At 38.4% G+C, this 26,015-nt stretch overlaps 1 protein-coding gene across 10 annotated transcripts in view; it reads right to left on the bottom strand.

Moving 5' to 3' along the window:
• DLGAP1 (DLG associated protein 1) overlaps positions 1–26,015 on the bottom strand; it is a 1,198,325-nt gene that overhangs the window by 422,621 nt on the left and 749,689 nt on the right. For 5 of the 10 annotated variants that reach the window (XM_043967216.1, XM_043967207.1, XM_043967191.1 and 2 more), the window contains one exon: positions 11,338–12,363. In XM_043967216.1, coding sequence (XP_043823151.1) covers positions 11,338–12,291 — 954 coding nt within the window. In that variant the 5' untranslated portion in view covers positions 12,292–12,363. Of the gene's footprint in view, positions 1–5,263; positions 5,441–5,733; positions 5,885–11,337; positions 12,364–19,499; positions 19,609–26,015 lie in introns of those variants that run through there. The other 5 variants (XM_043967264.1, XM_043967255.1, XM_043967184.1 and 2 more) reach the window with 4 other exon arrangements.

Genomic DNA, 26,015 nt, shown 5'->3' with positions numbered 1-26,015 from the left:
GAATATTGCTTTTAAATGCATAAAACAAAACACATAAGATTACAAAGAAAGCAAATTATATTGAAATAAAGGTGAATTTTTATGCATTCCCATTTAAGAACCCTCTGAAATCTATATGCAGATGCCCTGAAATCCCATGAACCCAATTTAAGAACCTCTGTTAGGTGATTAGGTTATCATACCCTCTCCAACAGTGAGAACAAACTGAAAGCTTAGTAAGGAAATGGGGGACAGGATAGCAGGAGGGGTGCTCAGCAAAGATAAACATTGAAGAAGTTTGGTGAGAAATTCTGACAACAGACTTCACCATTCTGCCTAGAAAAGGCCCTGAACTGGGTTGAGGCACTCTGGGGGTGGGTGATTAGATAGCACAATCCTAAATGTATTTGTTCTATTTTCTTTGTTTCCTCTTGAGGTTTGACTTCCTCACAATAAAGCAGGCGGGAGTTTAGGATTGATGGGAGGAGAACTATGGAGCCATACTTATTTCATCCTTTTGTAAGTTTAAAATACCCCACAGTCCTTTGTAGATCTGTATTTACAAACCACAGGTAATTATTTAGGGATTTTTTTGGGCCCATTTTAAGATTTCAAAAGCACAAGCATATTTAGATTTTAACTTTTGACCTCTCTTCTCCCTTTCCTGTGCCTCTGTCTTTCCACTTATAGGAAAAAATGATTTTTGATATATGACCAAAGATTTAGAATTGGAAGGAAACTTAGTGGCCATCTTGTCTAACAACTTCATTTCATAGATAGGAAACTGAGACCCAGAGAGGTTGTCACTTGCCCAGAGCCCTAGTAAGTTTCTAAAGGTAAATTTTAACTCAGGTCTTCCTTTCTCCAAGCCTATCACTCTACCAATCAGATCATGCTGCTTCTTCATTTGGTCTTATTGCAACCTGAGAGTATGGTAATAATATATAAGCTAAGGTTGAAAAGAACTTTAATCTTTTAAACAATATTTTCTTATTTTTTAAATGATCATTTATTTTTCATATCCATTAATTTTTTTTTGTTTCAATTTTCTCCCTCCCTTTAGCCATTTACTGACTCCCTCTGGAAAAGGTATATTAATCATACATGTGAAATCATACAAAGTATATTTTCATATTAGCTAAGTTGTAAAAAAGCAAGGAAAATAATGTGAAAATATATGCTTCAAGTTGCATTCAGAATTTATCAAAAGAATTTTAATTTTGAGAAGAAAAGTTGAGTAGTGGAAAGAGTCCAGAAGTTCACTCCTGACTTTGTGACCTTAGAGAAGGCATATCACTTCTCTGAGGTTCTGTTTCCTCAACTATAAAAGGAGGGAGTTGGACTATAATAGCTTGAAGCCCCACTAAGAATACACAATAGAAAGCAGCCAAAAGGAGAAAAAGATGCAGTTATATGATTCTAGATTGTTGTTTTTGGCAGCAAAAGAAAAAAATCTAGTTGTATTTGAAGAGTTCAAAAATATAAGTACAAGGGAACTCCTTGATTCTCATCAAGGCAAGTGAGCCATTTCTATTAGCAACACTATTCTTTGCACATTTGGGCACCAAATGTGATCTGTGTCTATAAAGAGACTTGTTCCATAAGCTAAACATCAAGGCCAGTCTTCTTTGTAGTTAACCCTTCTGCATGTACTCTGGGGATGGCTCATTTAAATTGGATACTATGTCATGAAACAGTGTTCTAAAATTAGCACAGATGTTATTAAAGAGTGGGTATGTACCTATGCAGGTGTAACAAACATTTATGTATTGTTGTTGCTGTTGAGTTGTGTCTGACTCTTTATGACCCTGTGGATCATATTATTCATGGGGTTCTCTTGGCAAAGATACTGGACTGGTTTGCATTTCCTTCTCCAGTGGCTTAAATCAAACAGAGGTTGAGTGACTTTCCCAGGGTCATACAGCTAGTAAGTGTCTGAGGCTAGATTTGAACTCAAGTATTCCTGACTCCAGGCTCATCTCTCTATCTACTGAGCTACCTAACTGCCTTCTACATATATGCCATCTAAAATATACATATGAGGGGCAACTATAGATTCCATAGAATGCTGCTTATGAGACCAAGTCTGTCCCATCTTGAGCTTAAATTTTGAAGTCTTCTAACTTGGGGGATTTAAAATATAAGTTCAATAGAATTTATGTTCCTTGAAGGCAGGGGCTACACCATTTTTTGTCTGTCCCAGTTCCCAGTGCAGTGCTTGGCACATAGTAGGAGCTTATTAAATTTCCTTTGTTGAATGAATAAATTTCCTTTTGTTGAATGAATAAAGATAGACAAAGAAAGCCCAGGAATAGAACGATAATGTGATACCCCTGAAAAAAAGTATTTTTCTCCAAACTCATTTTGTAATGAAATGGAACTGGGGTAGAGTTTCTTGTACTTCAGTAAATGGAAAAATCCCATTTTCAGAGATACTCTCAGGAAAATACCTATAATTAGAAGATCAGGGGACTCATAATAGTTCTTGTCTTGGTCCCAAGTGCTTTCTTTAAGAAGGAACAGAATAAAAATGAGTAAAAATAAGTAATGTGTCAAAGGTAACAGAAAAACTATGTCTTTGAGTTGGTGACATACCTCCCAGCTCTCCTTCTCTCTCCCCCTTTACCTCCTTCCCCCAATTTATTATTCTTTTCCCCTTTCAACTTACTTTTTTTTTTTGGTGGGGCAATGAGGTTTAAGTGAGTTGCCCAGGGTCACACAGCTAGTCTGTGTCAAGTGTCTGAGGCCAAATTTGAATTCAGGTCCTCCTGAATCCAGGGCCAGTGCTTTATCCACTGCTCCACCTAGCTGCCTGAAAAATATACTTATAAAAAACCAAAACCAAAACCAAAACTGAAACAAAAAACAAGAAAAATATACTCCTCCCTTAGTTTGGTAGATGAGGAAGAGAGGATAGGAGTGGGGTGGAGGAAGGAAAGTTAATCGTTTCCTTATTGAATAGTAACTGTGCACAAAAACTAGTATCTAACATTTAGATAAAAAACAAGATATCTCCTTTAAAGAAGCTTCACTCTAAAGCTTTAGACAAAACACAGGCATAATAAGATATATACGAGGGGACAGCTAGGTGGCACAGTGGATAAAGCACTGGCCCTGGATTCAGGAGGACCTGAGTTCCAATCTGACCTCAGACACTTGACACTTATTAACTGTGTGACCCTGGACAAGTCACTTAACCCTCATTTCCCTAAAAAAAAAAGATATGTATGTATATAAGATATAGGTCAATTTAAAAAATAAGGCCACCGAAATTTCCCTCTGTGTCATATTGGGCTCCAAATGTCCAATATTTGGGACAGAATCTTCTGGTGGAGAGAAGTTGGTAAAGAGAAATGTTAAATAAGGCAAAATGACATAATGAATAAGCTCAGTTTATAGACATAACATTCTCAGGAAGGGAAAACATTTGTCTGAAAATCTTTCAGACTCATGATACAAGTTCCAGTAAAATTAGCCCCATAAGCAACTCTTCTCTGATTTAGCCCATGGGTAACCTTGGATTGACTGAAATTAATATTTCTCTTTAATTCTTTAGCACACTGATTTGGTGATTTGTGGTACTATTGAGAATGCCAAGTGGTTAACTTAGTGTGACAATCATAAATCTCAGACTTTTCAAACTGACAAAAATCATTGTCTACACAGATCGTTAGTAACAGGTTTTTGTAACACCTGTCATTAATCATTGGTTATTAAAAAAGTTGCTTCTTACTCCCAACAACCCTGCAACAATGTCATGAAAAAATGAATCCTTTTTCAGAAGGAAAATCAGTCTAGCCATGTTGCATGTTGTCACTGACTACCAGGGGCTTTTCAAAGCACTGTGAACGTTAAACAAACAGAAAGCAAATGTGTTCTATCTTTTTGCATGTTACCTCCCAATAAAATATGATGTGAAATACATCATAAGCCACAAGTTATCTTTTTTCTAAAATGGACAAAAACCCTATTATCAGGGGAACAAAGAGAAAAACAACCCCTGCTACCAAGATATATGTATCATACTAAGGGTTAATGCTACTCTTATTGATCTACTTTGGAACCACAAGGAATCATCTATAACATATTATGTACAGAAAACTTCTGGCTTTGGTTTATCCTAGTTTCTTTTCAACTTGGCTAAATGTATTTAGGATACTGGATTTAGAAATCAACAATAATGAACTCTCACATTGATTGCTTCCAAAGAGGTCTTTCCCATATACTTTTGATCTTTGAGCTATTGCTGAGCCTTTTGGAATCCCTAGTTTCCCATAGGATTTGGCTATTATTATGGGGAAAAAAAGTAGCCTATGTATGGACAGGACCTTGGACAGGTCTAACAGAGGATTAGACAGAATCTTCAAAATTTCATTCACTGAGTAATGACTCCATATTCAAACCCAGTTCATAAGCTTGTTTTTTATTCAGTGGGGAAAGAGAAAAGGATGTCTCTACCCAGATCATCATAGAAAGGTCCCAGGGAATAGTCCACATAAACCGAAGAACAAATATATCCAAAAACCATGTCATTCACTTGCTGGGCTATAAAGGCAATTTAAATTAAGAGTAGAGAAGAACATTTACTAATTCAGCTAAAGTCTTTGAAAAAAAAGCAGCAGAGAAACATCATTATTAGAACTGCTCAACACTGTTAAGAATTTCCCAGTAAGTAGCTCCTAACACAATTAATCCAATTCAAATTGCCCTAAAATGAGGTGTGTATGTGAGGTGGATTGGGATCAGGAGGGGGGAGAGAAAAGGATAAATGGACAAGGATCAGAATTTCCTACTATAGGATACTTAAAAATAGCTATAATTTATACCTGCTGTAAAAACAAAATCCTCGGTTCATGCTTGCAATAAAGAATTCTTCAGCAATCTTTTGCGATGCCTTATTTAAGGAGGCAAAAAATAATTAATCCAGAAAAGAACACTCTTCCAGGATATATAATCATATAGCAAAAGAATAGTAAGCATTAAGCTCCCTGCCCTGGAAAGCTGGCTGGTCCCGCTTCTATTCCCTAGCACAGATAATGTCCTCTAATGACACTTTACTAGCTCATCTGTGTCAATTAAATATTATCTAAAAGTCCCTGTGGAGATACTGATTTAAAACTATCTGATATTCTAACTTGTTTTCTTACGGGCTGCACAGACATTAAGTTGCTAGCTACTTTACCCTGACTAACCCATTAGTTTTAGCAGAAACAAAAATTAAAAAAGACAATACCCGCAACAACACAAAACAAAATGCAAAGGAACAGAAGAGTTTAGCCCAGACCTGGTCATTCCTTCCACTTCTTGAAACGTGAACACAAACCGAAGAGACCCACTCAGCCTTAAAAAGGTCGATCATTTTCCTCTCTTAAAATTTCATCTCTAATAGAGTGCTTTCTCTCCTTCTGCCTCCTTGCTTGCTTTCTCTTTCCCCCTCTCCCTCCCTTTCCCCTCCTCTCTCTACTTCTACCGGAGAGCATTTGTTTTTCTTTCCTGCTTCTGCTGTGGATGAATGCAAACTCTACGATTTGAGGTGATTTTTTTAAAAAAGACTAACAGTTGGGAATCTAAAATCCTGCTATTCTGAATGGCTTCATATGCCAGTTGCTAGAAACACAGTGCTTACATAAAGAGGCATGAAGAGACAAGAGTCCTGTGGTTTTTAAGTAAAAAAAGCTAATATCTTAAAAGAACTGTCCCTTTCTCCTTTGGTCCTATTTCTATTTACCTTTAGACATCACAATTAGCACTTACCCTGAGATGTGCCATAAATGCTCTATTCCAAATGTATAAAAGCCAACCACATCTCATCTGAGAATTAAACAGTTTTAATGTCTTCAAATCCATGTCCCTGCTCCAGCCCCTGACAGAGACAGTCACTGGCAGCAGTACAACAATTCTGAACACCAGACATCTGATTCTTGACATTTAAAAATAACAATATTGGTAAAAAAAAGAGGAGCCTTTTTTAAATTAACTGCAAACAGCTTGTGAGTGAGGACATATTGCCAATTGTATGTGTTAATCGGAACATGCGATGATTTCAACCTTGCAATATTGGGTTTCTGAGTCGATGCCACAGAAGAACTATAATACCTATGGAACTGATCAGTTTCCTGTACAGTCACAGTAACAACATGATGCAATTGGTTTATTGGAAGTTTATCCAGCAATTGCACAAAAGAATAAATCCTGACAAGTCAAATAAAAATCTTTTATTGGTCTGAGAGAGTTTGTATCAGTATTTCTATGTGTATATCTTATAAATAGATAGCTAGGTCCCAATTAGTGTGAATAATGAATCTAATGAAGTGGTTGCATGTATTCAAATAAACACTTTTCAAAGTTATAATTACATAAAATTTTGGTTCCAGCACAATGGAAATATGTAGCGCAAATTCAAATAAATCAGCCACTTCGTGGGATTTCATTATTTGTACTAATTAGGATCTAAGCATATGCACATAAAGAATAAAACAGAAAGAGAAAATGAACAATTGTATCCATCATTTGTATGCTATAGTTAGTTATATGTATTTGTTTGTAACAAAAAGTAAGTATTAGTTCCTTTAAAATCATGTTCTACAGAAGTTTGTCCACATTGCATTGTTGTCTTTATCTCCTTAGTGTGAAATGCAAAACTTGTGGAAAAAAAATGCTTGTGAAATCTCAACCTGGTCTCAACTAATGATAATAGTTAATAGTTAAATACCACTTTGAGATTTGCAAAGGGCTTTGTATATGTGAATAGAATGATAGACTTGGAGTCAGGAAGACCTTTGTTCAAGTGCTACTTTAAACAATAGCTGTGTGATCCTGGACAAGTTACTAAATTTCTCTAAGCCTCAATTACTTCATCTATACATTGAGAGAAAACCCTCCAAAGATCTATCTCAGAGGATTGTTGTGAGGATCCTAGTGTTTTGTACACTTTAAAAGTACTGTCAATCAAATCATCAACAATCATTTATTAATCTCCTATGTGTCAGCCCCTGTGCTAGGTTCTAGGTATACAAAAAGAAAGAATGAAATAAAGTCCCTCTAAATGTCACTTATTATTTATTTTTACTCACATATTTATTCACATTCACTCATTTATTTATTTAGTTAGTTTGATCCTCAGAACTCTCTAATGTAGGGATATGTGGGTATTTGTGAACCAGGGAAAACTCGTTTGACTAGTACAGCTTCAGCTTTCCCCAGGATTCATATATGCTGAGGCTAATTAAAGCAGAGTTTGGGATTATGTCCCCTCCCCATCCCACCCCTAATCTCTTACTAGATGGCACAGTTAGAGTTAAGTTCTCTGTATCTCTGTCCCCCCCCCCCCCCCGCACCATTTCTCTCTTTTTATTAGGCAAGTCAGGAAACACCCTCATTTCACTGGCCCTGACTACTACTATCTTCCCCTATTGATGATAGGGCAGTCTCCCGTTGATGCCAACTGGCTCTTTGCCTAAATCTTTCTATAAGTTTTGGCCCTGTGGGGCTCTGGGACTTTGATCAGAGTACAAAAATGGCTGCAAGATTCCACATCTGGCACCACTCCACTCTGTCTTACCCTTGGCCAAGGGCAAGGGTGGCCACATGACAGGAGTGCTCCCTGTTGGCATCTATTCTCCACCTCCCTTTGTGATCAGTAATTCATTCTTTTTAAACTGCTATCTCTGTGTGGCACTGGTGCTCTTCATCCACATAATCCTGTATTATAGTATTATTATCTCCAATTTATAGATGAGTAAACTGAGGGGCTCGGAAAGGTCAAATGACTTGCTTTGAATTAAACAGCTAGTAAGTGTCAGAGGCTAGATTTAAACCTAGATATTTTACCTGGCTTCAAGTCTAGGTTATTTTCATCATACTAATCATGCCTCTCTGATTAATAATGACTGTGGATAATCGGTGATCTGTGTAGGACATATTAACTAATACAAACTACAGGGGCAGCTAGGTGGCGCAGTGGATAGAGCACTGGCCCTGGAGTCAGGAGTACCTGAGTTCAAATCCGACCTCAGACACTTAACTGTGTGACCCTGGGCAAGTCACTTAACCCCAATTGCCTCACACACACACAAAAAACAAAACCAAAAAAAACCAAACTACAGCAGGAAACTTTCCTATATCCCCTTTCAATATTGTGGGACTGGGTTTGAGAATGGAATCATTGCATGGAGGCTGGTGGCTATAGGTTGAAACACCCTTCTTGAAATGTCATAGACAGAGCCAGAGATTATCATTGTACCATTGAGATAATGCCCCAGGGTGTGCTTAATTTCCTTCCTTCCTTGCAATGGAGACCTATTGCTTTCACTTAGGAGAACTCTCACTCTCCTTCTTACCAGGTAAATGCACAAAGCTCAGGGACCCATTCTTCAACCTTTTGTTTGGAGAATAACACTAAAGAGCTGCTATAAATCACTTTATTTTCCATTTATTTCACTTAAAAGCCTACCATATTCTTAAAGCATCACACTGAAATTTCAAAATGTGTTACTAAGCAAAATATTGTTTGCAATTTGATCCCATCATGAATTATGAAGGTGGGACAGAATTACAGTATGTACTTCATTTTTTTTTTCAAACAGTTGGGTGTTTTTACTCTCCATTCAGGTTTGGTTGCTCCTCAAGATGGAATTTGATTGTTAACATGTTTAATGCCCTTCAACAATTTCAGAATTTTATATGTATATGTATATACACACTTATGACATACCCAAATGAAGGAAAAAATTTGAAAATGGAAAGTGGAAACTAGAAAAGTTTTGAAAATTTCAATTTTTCATGGCATGAGGTGTTTTTTAGCACTTAAATCTTATTCTTACTCAAATTTCTGACACTCTTCTCAATTCTTTAATAGTACTCCACTTTGTGCAAAAAATTTCCCCAAAGCTGTATCCCCCACACTCTCCACCCCAAGATATTTTCACTCTAAAGTGAAAGAAGAGGAAAGGGAGAAGGATGAATGAAATCATGGAGGTATAAACCTATGTACAAAGGCAGAAGTGAAATCCACTTCCACCCTTTCACTTTCCTATTAGACTTTTCCCATCTGTCTTTTCACTCATCTACTAAACCATAGACACTTATCCAGTCACACAGCAGCCATAGGTAAAATTATTTTCTGTTTATACATTTTAATGCTTCTGCCATTTTCCCATCAACATTCTTATCTAGGCCACTAATTTCAGGGGTGAGCCTGATTTAAATTTCTTAAAGGAATTCTACAGGAGAAGAGTCTAACACCATATTTAATGGTTGTCCTTATGTTAGAGAGATTTGCAACAACTGTTCCTTTAACATCCCTGGCCACCTTATTAGGGCAGCTGAGTACTGTCAGAAGGGGGTACCCTTCCCCCTCGCCTTTCCTTCACCACCATTCCCTCCAGATGCCATGTCTTGGGGTGAGAGTTTGGGGGTAGGGATAGGAATATTTAAATGGGTACTCACATTGCTTGGATGAACTGGAAGTCAATGACTACAGTCCTCCTAGTGAGGTGGAAGACCTCTAGGACTTACCTTCTGCCGGGCCCTCATATTACCTTTCATACCCTTAGGAACTACCATCTTGTCCAATGATATGCCTTAAGGACCCTTGGGCTTTGCCATGTGTATCACAATTGTACTTTTAGGACTTCCAGGTCACTCCATTTGCCATGCAGCTCTATTTACCTATATATGCTGTCTCTCCCAATCAGAGTGTGAGCTCCTTTAGAACAGAGACCGTCTTGCTTTTTTTGTTTGTATACCCAGTACTGTGAACACAGTTAAGCACTTAATAGATGCTTCATTGATCTTTGCCACTTCCTCTGAACTTCATAAAGATAGGGTAGAATGTTTTCATGATGTGATCCTGGGGCACTGCTGCCTGCCCCTCTGCATGACCTTTCCCTGGGGCATTTACAATTGGCTACCATGGAAGCTTTCCAAGTCAGAGACGGCGCCTGCAGGTGGGCCATGATTTCAAAACAGAAAAGGACAGTCACAGAGAACTCCACAAAAAGGCACATTTTTTCTTGCTTTTCCTTTCACAATAGGAGTGTGAAGAAGGAAGACGGGAATATAGAAAAGCATAAAAATGAAGTAAATGCAAAGGCTAGCCATATGGAGGGACGGGCCTGTGGCAAATCCCAGTCTGCACGTATGCGAGTATATGCACTTTCTCCATGCACTCCTGTCTTCCTCTCTCCACACTCTAACACATAAAATTTGTTTAAAATAAACAACAAGGATATTAGGTCAGGGAAAAACAGCAGGAGACCTAGGGTACTAGTTAGAAAGGTACTATCTGCCCTCAATGCATGTGTGGAATTTGTATACTGACATTTGTATATACTATATATTTGCTTTTAGTGTGTTTTATTCTATTGATGCTGCCTCTTGCAGCTTGACCATGCTGAGTTTCTGTGACTGTGATTATCTGGTATCTATCTGTGTACTAAGAAGTCCTCCCACTTAAGCAGGTACCAGAGATCATAAGAGTATAGCATTAAAGCTAAAGGGGACCATGGAGTTCTTCTAGTCTAATCTCCTCATTTTAGATGGAGACATCTAAAATGTCAGAGAAGTTGAGATGGAGTCTGGCTTCAAACCCCAATCTCATGTTCTTCTCACTGTGCTGTTCTTCCCTAGGTCAGGAATGGTTACCTCAGTTCCACATGTGCTCAGTATGACTCTGATAAATATAGAGCTACCAATAAAGCACCCCCAAACCTAACAGTCCTCTTCAGAGTTTTTGCTTGTTTGTTTGTGGGGCAATGAGGATTAAGTGACTTGCCCAGGGTCACACAGCTAGTCTGTGTCAAGTGTCTGAGGCTGGATTTGAACTCAGGTCCTCCTGAATGCAGGGCAGTGCTTTATCCACTGTACCACCTTGCTGCCCCGCTTCAGAGTTTTATAGTAGAAAAAACCCCCACATATAGCTCTCATCGGATTTCAAAACGCCAAATCTTGCATTAATAAAAGTAGATTTCTGATTTTTTTCCTCTTCCAACCCCATCCCATATCTTTCAGGGAAGGAGGAAAGCAAAGTATTAATAAAGACATCTTGCACTTATAGGGACTTAAACTTTTCATAGTTCACTAAGCTTCTCATCTGTTTTGATCTTTGTAACAACTGAGTTAGACAGATCATCTATATTTTTCTAATTTGACCTGATGAGGAAACTAAGACACATAGATGTTAAGTAATATTCCCTGGGTCACAGAATTAGTTAACACCAGAGCCAAGAATAGAATTCATTTCTCTCCACTTAGACCCATGTTCTTTCTAGTATTATACCATAGTTGTATTGAAGACAGAGCAGCACAATCATTAAATTAATGTTTCTAAAGAGCAGCAAAGCTCTGCAAAGACTTTACCTGAAGATATTGGCAGGATCGTTCCTGTTGACAGGTTTCTGATTTCACCAAGGCCTGGTCCACATTAACTGAAGCTTTCTGGTAAACTTCACGGGCCCGGCTCACTGTCAGTGTTGAGGTCCAAGCACTCTTCTTCAGGAGTGGGGCATCTAGGTTGACGGGAATATTTGCACAGGTAGAACACTTGACATCATTGTTACTCCTGGAGGCTTTTACTGCATGTTCATTTATTGTATTGTAGGCCTCCATGAAATACTGTGAGGCAGAGCGGTCTGGGCACCGGCCCATCGTCATCACTGCTGAGGGGGCATGATAGAGGCAGACATCACCATCCAGGTTATCGTCGGAGCTCCACCAACCTGAGGCATTCGAACGAGCTTTGGGTTCTGGCCGCCTTTCCTTGCTCTTGCTTCGCTTGCCGTACCTCATTGTCTGGGTGTCATCTGGGCTGGCTTTGCCTCCATTGATGCTACCCTTGGATGGTCCCTCCAGAGAATGAGACTTGGTAAAAAGCTTCTGGACAGAATGGACCAGGTGACGAATCCTTCCAGGGCTGTCACTACGGTGCTCCACAGCCGTTCTCTTGTACTGCAAGGTGTGGTAACCATCTCTGTTGAGGGGCAGCTGCCTTTCAAATTGATCCAGGAGGTTGGGAGGAAGGCGATTTGCCTTGTTGGCTAGGGTGCGGTGAACCAGTGCACATTCCTCTTTTAACTCTTGCTGGGAGTTGTAATGCCTCCTAGGGAAGGTGCTGCTGGCTAGGGGGTCATTGAAGGGGACCACACACTCAGCTTGGAAGGAGTTCCTCTGAGTGTAGTAAGGGTGGTCAGCAGGGTGAGGCTCTACTGGGCTTAACAAGTATGGCTTCCTGTCTGAGTGATGGGATAGAGAGTCACAGGCGGAATCACAGGTCACTCCGTGATGGTGACTACGGCTGCTGGATAATCCTTTCATTGCTGATGCTAGGTGACCGTCAATGTCATCTACACCATGTGGCTATATTCCAGATAGGTCTCTGGGAAAGGCCTAGAAAAAATAAAGAACAAGAGTGATGAGCTATTGAAACTGTTCTTAGTAAACAGCCATTTTTGTTATCTTAAATGTACTTTGTGTAACTTGAATTTTTTGTGTTGATTGTTGTTTAATAGTGATAATAATAGCTTACATTCATATAGTATTTTGGGACTTGTGAAGCACTTTGCCCACTTTATCTAATTTGAAAAATGTAGATTAAAAACACATTTCTTTCCACCAACTCCTTGCTATATCTTAAACTCCCTGTTAAGAAAGTCTTTAGGGGGGCGGCTAGGTAGCGCAGTAGATAAAGCACCAGCCCCGGATTCAGGAGTACCTGAGTTCAAATCTGGCCTCAGACACTTGACACTTACTAGCTGTGTGACCCTGGGCAAGTCACTTAACCCCCGTTGCCCCGCAAAAAAAAAAAAAAGAAAGTCTTTAGGGACAGCTAGGTGGTGCATTGGATTAAGGAGGACCTGAGTTCAAATTTGGCCTCAGACACTTGACATTTACTAGCTGTGTGACCCTGGGCAAGTCACTTAACCCTCATTGCCCCACAAACAAACAAAAAACCAACAAAACCCCAAAACAAACAATAAAAAACAAACAAAAAATAGTCTTTAACTCCTAGGCAGGAAAGAGTGCACTCTAAAACTTTTGGTGGAGATTATTATTCTTTGAAAACCTGTAGGGGTCATGAAGAGTCAGACATAACTGAAAATAACTACAACAGCAACAACAACATGATTGTCATATTATTTACAACTGATCTGGATTAATTCCCTCCTTCCCTCAATTACATTTTAAAAAAAATCATTGAGGGTATCACAATCTGGCTCCAGCCTTCCTTTAGAGTCTTATGGTAAATTGTTCTTCTTCACTCACTCTACTTTCTATTCAAACTGCTCTGCTCACTGTTTCCCATATACAACTTTACAAATTTTTTGGCTCCATACCTTTTCTCAGGCTGCCCATCCCTGGAATGATTTTCCTCCTGACCTCTGCCTCATAGGATCCCTAGCTTTGTTCAAAGCTCATTTTAAGTGCCTTCTCCTGTAGGAAGTCTAACTTGATTTCTTCCAGTGCATTGTGTCCTTCCTAAGAAAATTATTTTATCTCTTTTTTTTTGGTGAGGCAATTGGGGTTAAGTGACTTGCCCAGGATCACACAGCTAGTAAGTGTCAAGGGTCTGAGGACAGATTTGAACTCAGGTCCTCCTGAATCCAGGGCTGGTGCTCTATCCACTGCACCACCTAGCTGCCCCAGAAAATTATTTTATGTGTATTTTATAATCAGTTATCTATCTACCTTCTATCTAATATCTCTCTCTCTCTCTCTCTCTCTCTCTCTCATCCATCCAACCTACCTTCCTGTCCATCTGATGTTTTCTCCAATAAAATGTATACTATTTGAGAGTAAGTACTGTTTCATTTTTGTCTTTGCATGTCAAGCACCTAGCATAGTGGCTAGTATGCAGTCAACACTTAGTAAATGCTTGTCAAAATAAATTGACTTCTGTTTTTGACATCTGCTTAGGAGAGAAGATTCCTTAATGTAAAAAAGTCAATTTTATTATACTTGCATAGGAAGGGAAGAATATTGCAGCCATGGTTCCTTAGGCTTCCATGATCACAGCTATAGGTGCACTTCATCCTATGTTATCTGTGATGATGGAAGGAAGAAAGCTAATGGAATGATAAATTAAATGCATAGATAATCCACAAACATGATTTCAGTCTCAGTGAATCAAGAACTTCCCTCTACTAAACCTTTTCAATAGCTTAGGAGAAGCAAAAGTTAAATTGGCTGATTTGAATTAGACATCCTCTCCTCTGCTCAGGAGTTTTGTCAAATGGTGGTAGAAATGCAGGTTGTGCAGAGAAGAAATCACAGAAGATATGGATAATCCCATAACAACAATAGCAAATGCCAGGTAATATTTATATAGCAGTTTAAGGTTTTCAAAGCATCTTATATATGTTTTCTCATTTATTCTTCACAACATCATCACCACCATCATCATCATCTCCCTTTTACAAAAGAGAACATGGACCGAGATTAATGATTTGTCCAAAATGATATAACTAGTATCTGAGGCAAGATTTGAACTCACGTCTTCCCGAACCCAAGTCAAGTATTCTACCTTCCTTGATACCTAGCTGCCTGAATAATTAACCCTTTCTTTCTTTTTTTGTTTTTGTTTTGCAGGGCAATGAGGGTTAAGTGACTTGCCCAGGGTCACACAGCTAGTAAGTGTCTGAGGCCGGATTTGATCTCAGGTCTTCCTGAATCCAGGGCCAGTGCCTTATCCACTGTGCCATCTGGCTGCCCCTAATTAACCTTTTCAAAAACAAAACAACCTCATGAAAATATTGTTATACAATTCATATCTGACTTTTTAAAAAATCCTGTAACAAGGCATACTTGGTATTTAAGCACGACCTGGTTCATATTTTCTTTTGACTCTTTAACAAACTATGTGTCCTTTAGTAGCTGACAGAGTTCCAATAGATTGCCTGGTTTGTCATGCTTCTGTAGCAGCTTCCTACAATGCAAACAGTTTTCTCTTTGAGATGCCTCGTAAAGCTAACAAGACTTTCTAAAATACCACACATGCCATTTTAGGATGTTCAAAGGAGAGGAGATCAGTGGTTTAATCAAATAAGGTCCTAGTCTAAAGCAGGATAATTTAGGTAGGTTGAGTTTTGTCAACTACACAGGATGTCCAGGATCTGCAAGCCTCATGGGAAATTTTAAGCTTTGCCAATGCTTTTACAAACATATCTTCTCTCTTTGATGGTGAAATAATGTCCTGTGAGAACTAAAACATTGGAGAACTTGGGGGACTGCTCTCCTATTCATCTCATCTCTTCTTCTCAGTCCACTTTCCTGGATATTTATCTATGTCACACCCACTAAACATGGGTGCCCCTTCAATGCTTTTTTGAGCCTTCTCTTTTTCCTCTAAGTTAGTGATCTCATCAGCAATACAGTTTTAATTATAATTTCTATGCTGATACGTCTGTATCTATAGCTGCCTATACCTATATCTCTATCTGTCATCCTAACCTCCCTCCCAGGTTCTAGTCCTAAAACACTCAGATGCCTTTAAAAAATTTCTAACTGGATGTCCTGTAAGCATCTCAAACTCAACCTGTCCAACCCCCCCAGCCCACATTATTTTCATTATTCTTGCCCGCCCCCACCTCAATCCTCTCTTCTTTCCAACTTGCCTATTACCACTGATGGCACTTCCACCTCTCAGTAATCCAGGCTCATTACCTTGGTGCTTTTTTTCTTCTTCTCCAGAACTGTAAGACATCTTATAAAATATGTAGTCTAATCCTATTTAATTTAAAAAATCCCTTTCCATGACCTGTAAAATAGCTTCTTAAAAACCCACTTTCACAGAAAATAATTCTTAAAGCTAGAATGTACATTAGAATACACTCATCACTCTCACTCATCCCAAATACCCACTCCATTGACAAATCTTGTTTCTACAGAATCTCTCAAGTAAGTCTTCTCTCAACCCACACAGCTGCCAATATAATTAGGGACCTCATCATTTCTACAAAATATTTTTTGGTATAATGTTGGCATATCCATATCACGCCTTTCCTCAAGAAAGCTCAGTGGCTCCCTATTGCCTCCAGGATTAAATATAATCTTTGAAGCTCTCTGCAATAAGGCTCCTTCCTCCCTTTCCAGTCTTTTTATACTTTAATTACCACTATGTGCTCTATGATCAAGCCAGACTAGATTGGACTGCTTGCCATTTATTGCAAATGGATGCACCTTTTTTTTTTTTTTTAGCTCATTATTTATTTATTTTTTTGGTGAGGCAATTGGGGTTAAGTGACTTGCCCAGGGTCACACAGCTAGTAAGTGTTAAGTGTCTGAGGCCGGATTTGAACTCAGGTCCTCCTGACTCCAGGGCCGCTGCTCTATCCACTGCGCCACCTAGCTGCTCTGCACCTTTGTTTTTGCATTGTTGTTCTGGCTTCTCCTCATTCCTGAAAAACTCTTTCTCTGCAATTTTGCTTCTTAGTTTCCCTCATATCTTTCAAGGTTTGCCTGAAATTCTATCTTCTACATGCAGCTTTTCTAGGCTCTCCAGGTTGCCAGTGACTTCCTCTAGGAGATTAATTTCCAGCTTCTCTGAAATACAGGGTATCCCCAAAGTTTTAGTGCATTATCTTGTATGTATCTGGTTATCTACATTTTCCTCCCAGGTGACCCTACACCCCCATTAGAATGTGAGTACCTTGAGTTCAGGGACTGTCTTTTTCCCCTTTTTTATATTCCCAGAGCTTTGCGTAGTCCCTTACATAGTAAGACCTTAATAAATACATGTTGACAGTCACAGATAAGTATATTACAAAGAAAATTGGGAATAGAAGGAGTATTAACAACTGGAGGCATCAGGAAAGGCTTCATGGAGTAAACCTCCATGCCTTAGTTGCACCTTCAAGGAAGATAAAGATTCTAGGAATAGGTTGCCTGGGGACATGGACCTGAAAGATGGGGTATTGAGTTTGGGGGAAAATCATTAGCAGTACAATATGTGAAGGCAAACAGTATGAAATACAGTGAAATTGGTGAGTGGGAACCAGAAGACCTTAAATAGATTTAGAATTAGAAGACTTTAAATACCAGACTAAGGGATTTTATTTTATTTTATATGCAATAGTGAACTCTTGCAGGATAGGCTAGAGACAAATGTATTGACTCAATTCAATGAATATGTATTAGGGTCTACTATAATCAGGTGATATAGGGAAATATAATGGTGAGACCTGGACCTTAGGACAACTATTTTAGAAGCTGTTGTTGTTGAATCATTTTTTCCAATCATGTTCAAATCTATGTGACCCAATTTGGGCTTTTCTTGGCAGAGATACTGGAGTGGTTTGTCATTTCCCTCTCCAGATCATCTTACAGATGAGGAAATTGAGGCAAACAGGGTTAAATGACTTGCCCAGGGTCACACAGCTAATAAGTATCTGAAGCCAGATTTGAACTCAGGAAGGAGTCTCTCTGACTCCAGGCCTGGAGCTCTATCCACTGTGCCACCTTGCTGGGAGCTATAGGGAGGATATATAGGAAAAGGGACATACTGGAAGCAAGTAGATGAGTTAGGAGGCTACTACAAGGGGAGAATGTGAGAAGAGCCCCAACTAGGGTGGGTTCTCTGTGAGTGGAAAGAAGAGATAGATATAGGACATGTTATATGGGTAGAATTAACAAGATTTGGCCATCGATAATACATGGGGAAAAGAATTGAAGTAGAGGGAATAATAATTTATAACTTCAAGTCAATAAATTTGGGTGACTGAGAGAATGGTGTTATCCACGATGGGATAAACAGGAAAAACTTTCAAATTGGAAAGTTGGAGGAAGAGAAGGTTTGGGGGAGGAATGATAACAGTATTCATTTTTGGCATTTTGCATTTGAGACGTCCATGGTATATCTGGTGAGCAGTACAATGTTGGAGTGGAGTTCTGCAAAGAGATTAGGATTGAATATAAAGATTTGAGACACAGTTGCATAGAGATTATCCTTGAACTCATTGTAGTTGATGAGATTACAGAGAGAGGAAGTATAGAAAGAACTAAAGATATGACATTGGTCAGAGACATGACTACACCCACATTAAGGAAGGGAATGGATGATGATCAGTTAAGGAGACAAGAAAAGTATTCAGACAGGTAGGAGGACCAAGAGAGAGGAGTATCACAGAAGCTAAGGAAGGAGTCTCTAGGAGAGAGTACAGTGAAACATGTCAAAAAGTTGTGGTCAAGAGGTAAAGGAGGGCAAGGATTGAGAAAATACCATCAGATCCAAAAGTTAAGATGTTCTTAATTAATTTAAATAAGTCACTTTTGTTACTAGTAGAGAGGGGTTGGAATCCAAATGGAAAATAATAAAGAAGTGGGTGGGTGGTGAGGAAATGGAGGTTGGAAGAATACTTTCTAGGAGTTTGGGAGTTAAAGGGAGGAGAGATAGAAGATAATAGCTTAAAGGGACAACAAAATTAAATGATGATTTTTAGATGATCTTTTGCTTTATTTTGTTTTTTATTTTTTCCAATTACATGTAAAGAAAATTTTTAACATTCATTAAAAATTTTTTGGAGTTCCAATTTTTACCCATCTTTTCTTCAACTCCCCCTTCCCTGAGAGTGTAAGCAATTTGATAAAGGTTATATATGTTCAACCATGTAAAACATATTACCACATTACTCATGTTGTGAAGGAAGAAACAGGCCAAAAGGAAAAAAAACCCACAAAAACAAAATGAAAAATATTATGCTTTGATCTGTATTCAGATTTAATTAGTTCTTTCTCTGAATTTGGATAACATTTTTCATCATGAGTACTTTGGAATTAACTTGTATTGCTGAGAATACCTGTCATTTACAATTGATCATTATACAATATTGTTGTTACTGTGTACAATGTTCTCCTGGTTCTGTTCACTTCATTTTGCATCAGTTCATGTAAGTCTTTCCAGGATTTTCTGAAATCACCTTGCTTGTCATTTCTTACAGCACAATAGTATTCCATTACAATCATATATCACAACTTTTTCAGCCACTCCCCAATTGATGGGCATCCTCTCAATGTCCAATTCTTTGCCACCACAAAAAGAATTGCTATAAATATTTTTGTACAAACAGGCCCTTTCCCTCCCCCCTTTTAAAATCTCTTTAGGATACAGACCTAGTAGTGGTATCAATGGATCAAAGGGTATGTACAAATTTATAGCCCTTTGGGCATAGTTAAAACAAATAATTTTTTAAAAGAAAAAAGTAGCCCTCACCACATTGTAGATAGCAGGGGTGGGGGGAAGGAAAGCTATAAGTAGATAGGGAAGTGCAGGGAGGAGAAAGAAAGATTTATTTTCATAAATGGGTAAATTCAATGAAGACACAGATAGAGGGATTGGAAGCACCACCCCCTTTCTCAGTCAGAAAAATAAGATAGCATTAGTAAAATTGAAGAGAGATAACATTCAAAAAGTGTCCAGTGATCTGCAACATTACTTTCATACTTCCTTGGCTCAGTTTTGTTGGGAGGGAATAGAGAATATTGATAGCAAGTTACTGAGTTCAGCCTTAGGTCCCTTTTGAGTGACCTACCAGAGGTACATCATGAATTGCGACAGAGATTCCACCTTCTGCTAGTATCATAGAGATTTGTCTGGTTTCCTATATTCAGGAAGTCTGATTAGAAGAGATCCTGAGGCTCCTGAAAGACACAATGAGCATAGAAATGCTCAGTTCCTTCAGCAAATGGGCAATGGGTATGGGGGTGGGTTGGGGGCAGAATATACTGAAAATATTGAGATTCTTTGTAGAGCAGGAAGAAAATATAAAGGAAAAATGCATCCAGTCCATGTGCTTAGCTGCTAAAGTGAGCCATTAGTGGTCCAATCACTGTGCTAGATGATCCCTGGGATCAAAAGTACATTGTAGCAGGGAGGGTTAGGAAGTGTTTATATATGACTTCTGGTACATATCGGCATAACTGAAACAAACTTATTTCGATAGAAAAATATATCATAAAGTACATGATATTATAACAGGTCTCATGGAATGCAGTGTAGTTTTGAAAGGAGCTTTTTTTTTTTAAAGAAATGTACCACCTAGAAGAATCACAATCACACAATATGTCTTATGAGGATTACATATAATGGAATCTCAATATGCAAAATACAAAGTGGTGCTTTCAAACCTTCATTTGGAGTCAGCTGATGCCTTGGATAGATGCTCTTTTTCTGAATAAAATGTGAAACTGGCAGGAGCTGAAAACATGAATTTATATATATATATATTATTTTGCCCTAAAACATGCTTATTTTAAATTTATATTCTCAATATTTAATTATCATTGATATGTGAATAGTATTACATGCTGGCTGATACCACCTAAGGCCAGACATTGCAAATTAAAAGACATATTAGGTCTATTAATGGTGCATTAAGTTAAGTGCCCAATGACACATTTTCTAGAAATGAAACATGCATAAAGTGATTTTTACTAAATGAGAAATGTGTTGTTTTTCAGCTTAGTGCCAAGCACATGCATTTTGTTTTAAAATGGAGCTATTTGTTGTTTTTCTTTTTTGAGGTTTTTCCTTTTTGCTCTGATTCTTCTTTCACAGTATGACTAATGCAGAAATATGTTTAATGTGATTGTTCATATATAACCTATATCAGATTACTTGCTCTCTTGGGGAGGGGGGAGGGAGGGAGAAAAATTTGAACTAGAAATCTTATAAAAAACAAATGTTGAAAACTATCTCTACATGTAACTGGAAAATAATAAAATACTTTTATAATTAAAAAATAAAATAAAATGGAGCTATTAACTGCATTAAGGAAGCAGAACATAAATCATTTTACCTCTTCAGTTTACTTTTGTAAGAGGATTATGAGAAGCTGACCATATAAATGTACTAACAATTTAAGGACATCCTATGTATTTCTCAGAAATCCAAGAAAACCACATCATGAGAGAAAGTTTGTGATAGGTTAACAGGCTAATAGTCATTTTTTATATCAAAGGCCAAAGAAGATATTTAATTCTAGCCTCTTCTCCTGAATTATGAGATCACAGTAATACAGAGGTAGATGTGACCTTAGAAGATGACTAGTCTAACTTTCTCCTTCTACAGATAAGGAAACGGAGTCTTGAAGAAGTTAGATTACCTTGTTCAAGAGCACACATATCTGATACTAATGGATTTTGAGCTGGGAGGGACTGTGTAATTCATCTATTCCAACTTCCTCATTTTACAGATGAAGCAACTGAGGCTTGAGAGCAAATAAGTGCCTTCCCTAAGATCCCATAAGGAGTAAAGCATCAGAGGCAGATTTAACATGGGGTCTCTGACTTCAAATCTCACCCTCTTTCTATTGACATGCTACTTAAGACACAAATAATCCTCCTACATCCTTCTGAATTATAGAATTTCAGAGTACAAGGGACCCCAAGGATCATGAAGGTTAACATGTATCTGGATAAGCATTTCTTGTATAACTTATTGGACATGTGGCCATTCAGCTTTTGACTGAAGACCTCTAATGAAGGAGAACACCTTCAGCTAGGGTAAGTCCACTTGCTTTTGCCCATATCTAATTGTTAAGAAATTTTTCCTTACTTTAGGCTTAAATCTACCTCTGAAATTTTCTACCCTTTGTTAACATGTGCTTCTGACCTCTGGAACAGGAAGAACATGTCTAATCCATCTTCCATGTGATAGTCCTTGAAATATTTGAAGGCAGCTAGCTTGCCTCACTCTGTTTACCCCTCAAGTCTTCTGTGCAGGCTGAGCATTCCCCCTTCTTCAACTGATTGAGATCCCTGGTCATCATCTTCTGGATACTCTTTATCTTGTCTATTTCTCTACTAAAGGTGCAAATATTACACGAAATGACATCTGATAGGAGTAGAATTCAGCAGAACTTTCACTCAAGCATGATGGAAACTATGCTTCTCTGAATGAAGTCTAGAATTGCATTAGCCTTTTTAGTTGTCAAATCACCCAGCTGTCCACCTCAGCCATTTTTTGGCCATCTGTTCTGCTATTGTACTCTCTGGACCAATGGACCTCCTGAGACCATGTTCTGGGAGACAATCCAATCAGCTTTCAAACTCCTTCCCTGGCATCCATGCTGTTCTGATTGTCGAATACATTGTTTCAAAATTCACATGGCCCACTATATCTATTGTGCTTCAGTGGTCATTTATTATCCACCTAGGCATCTTCTTGCCAAATGCCCTGACTGTATGGCCTATACCCCTCCCCCCTTATCTGTTTCAACAACCTGCTCTAGGAACTGTAATCAAAGCAATGCTATTATTGCTACTGGAAAAGACATATCAGTCCTGGAATCAAGAATACATGAATTCAAATATGGCCTCAGACACATACTAGCTGTGTGTCCATGGACAACTCCTTTAACCTCTGTCTATCTCAGTGTCCTCAATTGTAAAAAGGAAATGATGATAATTCCTATCTTGTATGGTTTGTTGAGAGAAACATACGAGATAATATTGGGAAATACTTAGCACGGTGCTCAGCACATAATAGGTGCTTAATAAATGTCCATTTCTCCCTATGCCCCTGCCCCTTCCCCAGCCATAGCTCCACTCACCTATTATGTGATTTCCAAAGCCAAATCACTTTCCCTTATAGGAGTTGTTTTGAGGATTTCTTGCTTTTGTATTTGTGTCCCTGGTATTCAGTATACTGATTGACACCTTTTGTTGCATTCAATTGTGTCTGACTCTATGTCACTCCATGGCCTTTTGTCCCATGGAATTTTCTTAGCAAAGATGCTGGAGTAGTTTACCATTTCCTTTTCTAGTGTGATCCCACTTTACACATGAGGAACTGAGGAAAATAAAGGCTGAGACTTGCTTCAGGTCACACAGCTTGCAAATGTCTGAAGCCAGATTTGACTCCAGGCCTGGTGTTTTATCCACTGTTCCACTTAGCTGCTCCATATCGGCACATCATAATCACTTAATATATGCTATTTCTTCCATTCCTTCATCAATTAAACTATAGATAATAATATTACATTGAGCATTTTTCTCTTTCTCTTTTCTTTTTTCTTCTTCTAATTTTGGCATAACCTTTCTTCTGTTCTCTTTTCATTTTTCTATTCATGTCCTTTGCGTAAAAGTGGTACCCAAGGACACATTCCCATCAGTGACATTCTTGTTCTCCTTTTTTCCTCCTTCGTGCTTTTTTTTCTTCACCAAATATTTACTGAGTACCTATGTGGTAATTGTGGGGATTGAGTGAACCGCACTGACTCAATCTTCTGACTCAATTCTGGATCTACTTCAGTTTCCTTTCTATTCAATTATGGGTCTAGTCCAAATTCTGTCTTGTGAGAAAACTTTATTCAGTTATGGAAACTGTGAGAAAACTTTATTGCATTGTTTGAACCTAGCTTTACATGGTTGAAAAACTGGACCATTCCTGTTGCTTAGAGACCCTTAACCAAGGACCTAGGTTATATTGACCAGAAATCCAGTTAGTTCTGAAGACTGATGGAAGGAGTTTTCCTCACAATTATGCATCTCAAGCAACCCATCTGAAAACTGGTCCTTTACTGTCCAATCAGTTAGTTTCCACATTCCTTTGATTAAATACAGACACTTGGGGCAAGTGTGTAATTTTAGGGCTCTCCACCCCCAACTTGGAAAGCCCCAAATCTGTCTTCCAATTCAAAATCAGATTACCTAATTTTGCATCCTGGTTTATATCCTGTTAATTGTTTTCTTTTATTGCAAAAATTCTGTTTCTTCCTAAATTTGGGGTTCAGTACCAAGCTGAGGAGGCCTGGTTCCTATTTGTTATGCAATTGGTATGCATTGCTTAATAAATGATAGGTTTGGAAGATTGAACATTTGTTTCTTCAGTCATTTAATTAACCCATAGGCCCACACGCAACTATATGTAAGGCACTATATTGGTGGCTGGGGATGTAAAGAGGTACAATATAAGATCCTTGTCCTTCAGGAACTTCCAGTATAGTAGGAGAAAAGAGGCATTTATGTACAAAGGTAAGAATACAAGGTAACCGTTTTTTTTTGGGGGGGGGTCAGCAATTGGGGTTAAGTGACTTGCCTAGGGTCACACAGCTAGTAAGTGTTAAATGTCTGAGGCCATATTTGAACTCAGGTCCTCCTGAATCCAGGGCCAGTGCTCTATCCACTGTGCTACCTAGCTGCCCCCAAGGTAACCTATTTTTAATGTACAGTCGTTGAAAGAGAGTGTGACCGACTTGGCCTTCAACATTTTTGAAAACTTAGGTAGCGTGCCAAGTATTGTATTTGGAGCAGAGATCTGGATTCAAATCATGATTTTGTCACCTGCTATCTATGTGCTAGGGCACACAATTTCACCTTTCTAGACTCAGGGTCATCTATATGTTCCTTCCAACTTTACATCCTTTGGTCCAATGATTATATTAATGTTTTTACATTTATGGAGTATACAAACATACCATTGATTTCAATGCCTTGACATGTATAGGAAAAAATGTGGAGGAGAAGAAAGTACTAGATTGGGAATCAGAGGACCGGAGTTCAAATCCTACCTTTGCCATTTATTAATTGTGTGACCTTAGACAAGGTCACTTAACTTCTCTGGGCCTCAGTTTCTTCATCTGTAAGATCAGGGAGGTTAGATTAGGTGACCTTTAAGTTCCTCTAGCTTTAAATCTGATGATATTGTTATCCTACACTCCTATTTTTTATTGTAGATGACTAGCAATTATAGGTGAGTATTCCACCAAGAAGATTTCTGTGGTCTAAGAATGGGGCCGTATTTGTCTCAATTATTATCTAGCCTTACTTATTGAATGGATGTTGCCCTCACACCAAACTGAGACTTCAGAAAAGACCTTAATTTAGAAAGGCCCATTGCATTCTGGGGCCATCGCCAGTCATCTTTACTTTTGTCTTTATCACTGAACTTCAGTACAACTGGAGGAGAGAGTGAGACTTTATGAAAGCACTTAACTCCAATTCACATACAAGTCAAGACATTACCATGTGATGTCATTAGCTTCTTCAAGGATGAAGAAACAACAACAACAAGGGGACAGCCCACAGTGTCTACAAGCTTGCACACCTGGAATAACAGGTTGGCAGTGCAGATGATGAGTAAAGCAAGATTTATCTTACACTGTGTAAAGAAGACTTCACACAAAGGGAATTCACCAGACTCAACAAACAAAAAACAAACTGCCATCTTGGAAGGTGCTGACACAGCTGATGTTATCTTGCAAGACTGGTAAGGTCGTTATTTCGGTTTGATTTGTATGGATGTTTCTGAGTAGGAATTTCCCCAATTCTTCCTTTTATGAACAGAAAGGAAAAACTGAAGGCATCCATTTGCCTGATTAGGAAGAATCACTGGCAAACTAGTCAATGTGATCACAATGCTTACTAATCAGGTCCAGACTAGGAACCATATCTTCTGCTTTGGCCATGGCATGGGGCAATAAAATTCCACTGCTAGGCTTATATCACCTCTTGTGGCTATTCTTTCTTTAACCTCCTGCAAACTCACCAGGTCAAACCAATAGGGCAAAACAGACTCATTTTGGGGGTGGAGGGTGCCCTTCTTTCAAAAGATGCCTCATTTTCCTCTGAAGGTCCTTATTATAGTCTGAACTCTGCCAAACCCACTGGTAGATAGAAAAGAAAATTGATCTTTTTGATGTATCTATTTTTAAAAGGTCTCTAGACTCTTGCTAAAATTTAATGTGAAAAAACACACACATACAATTCCAGAGAAGCCATATTTTCCATAAACAACTCAGCACAACTTTATTCTTATTGAAGACATGCGATTACAAATGGGATCTAGGCTATAGTGTTCAACAAATATAAGCTATGGTTCCTGAGTCTAACCTGTGATTCAGATTAAAATTCAATGTGTTTATTAAGTGCCTATTAATAGTTGAGATTTGCATAACACTTTAAAGTTTACAAAAAGAACTGTACGTATATTATATCTTTACATTCCATAACAGCCTTGTGAAAGTCCTAAAGATATTATGTCCATTTTACAAATGAGGAAATTAAGACTGGGAAGGGCTTAGTGACTTACCCATGGACATAAAACT

This window comes from Dromiciops gliroides, chromosome 1 (assembly GCF_019393635.1).
Source record: "Dromiciops gliroides isolate mDroGli1 chromosome 1, mDroGli1.pri, whole genome shotgun sequence".
Taxonomy (NCBI): Eukaryota; Metazoa; Chordata; class Mammalia; order Microbiotheria; family Microbiotheriidae; genus Dromiciops; species Dromiciops gliroides.
The sequence above is the reverse complement of the archived record's forward strand: the minus strand, read 5'-3'. Positions and strand labels throughout refer to the sequence as shown.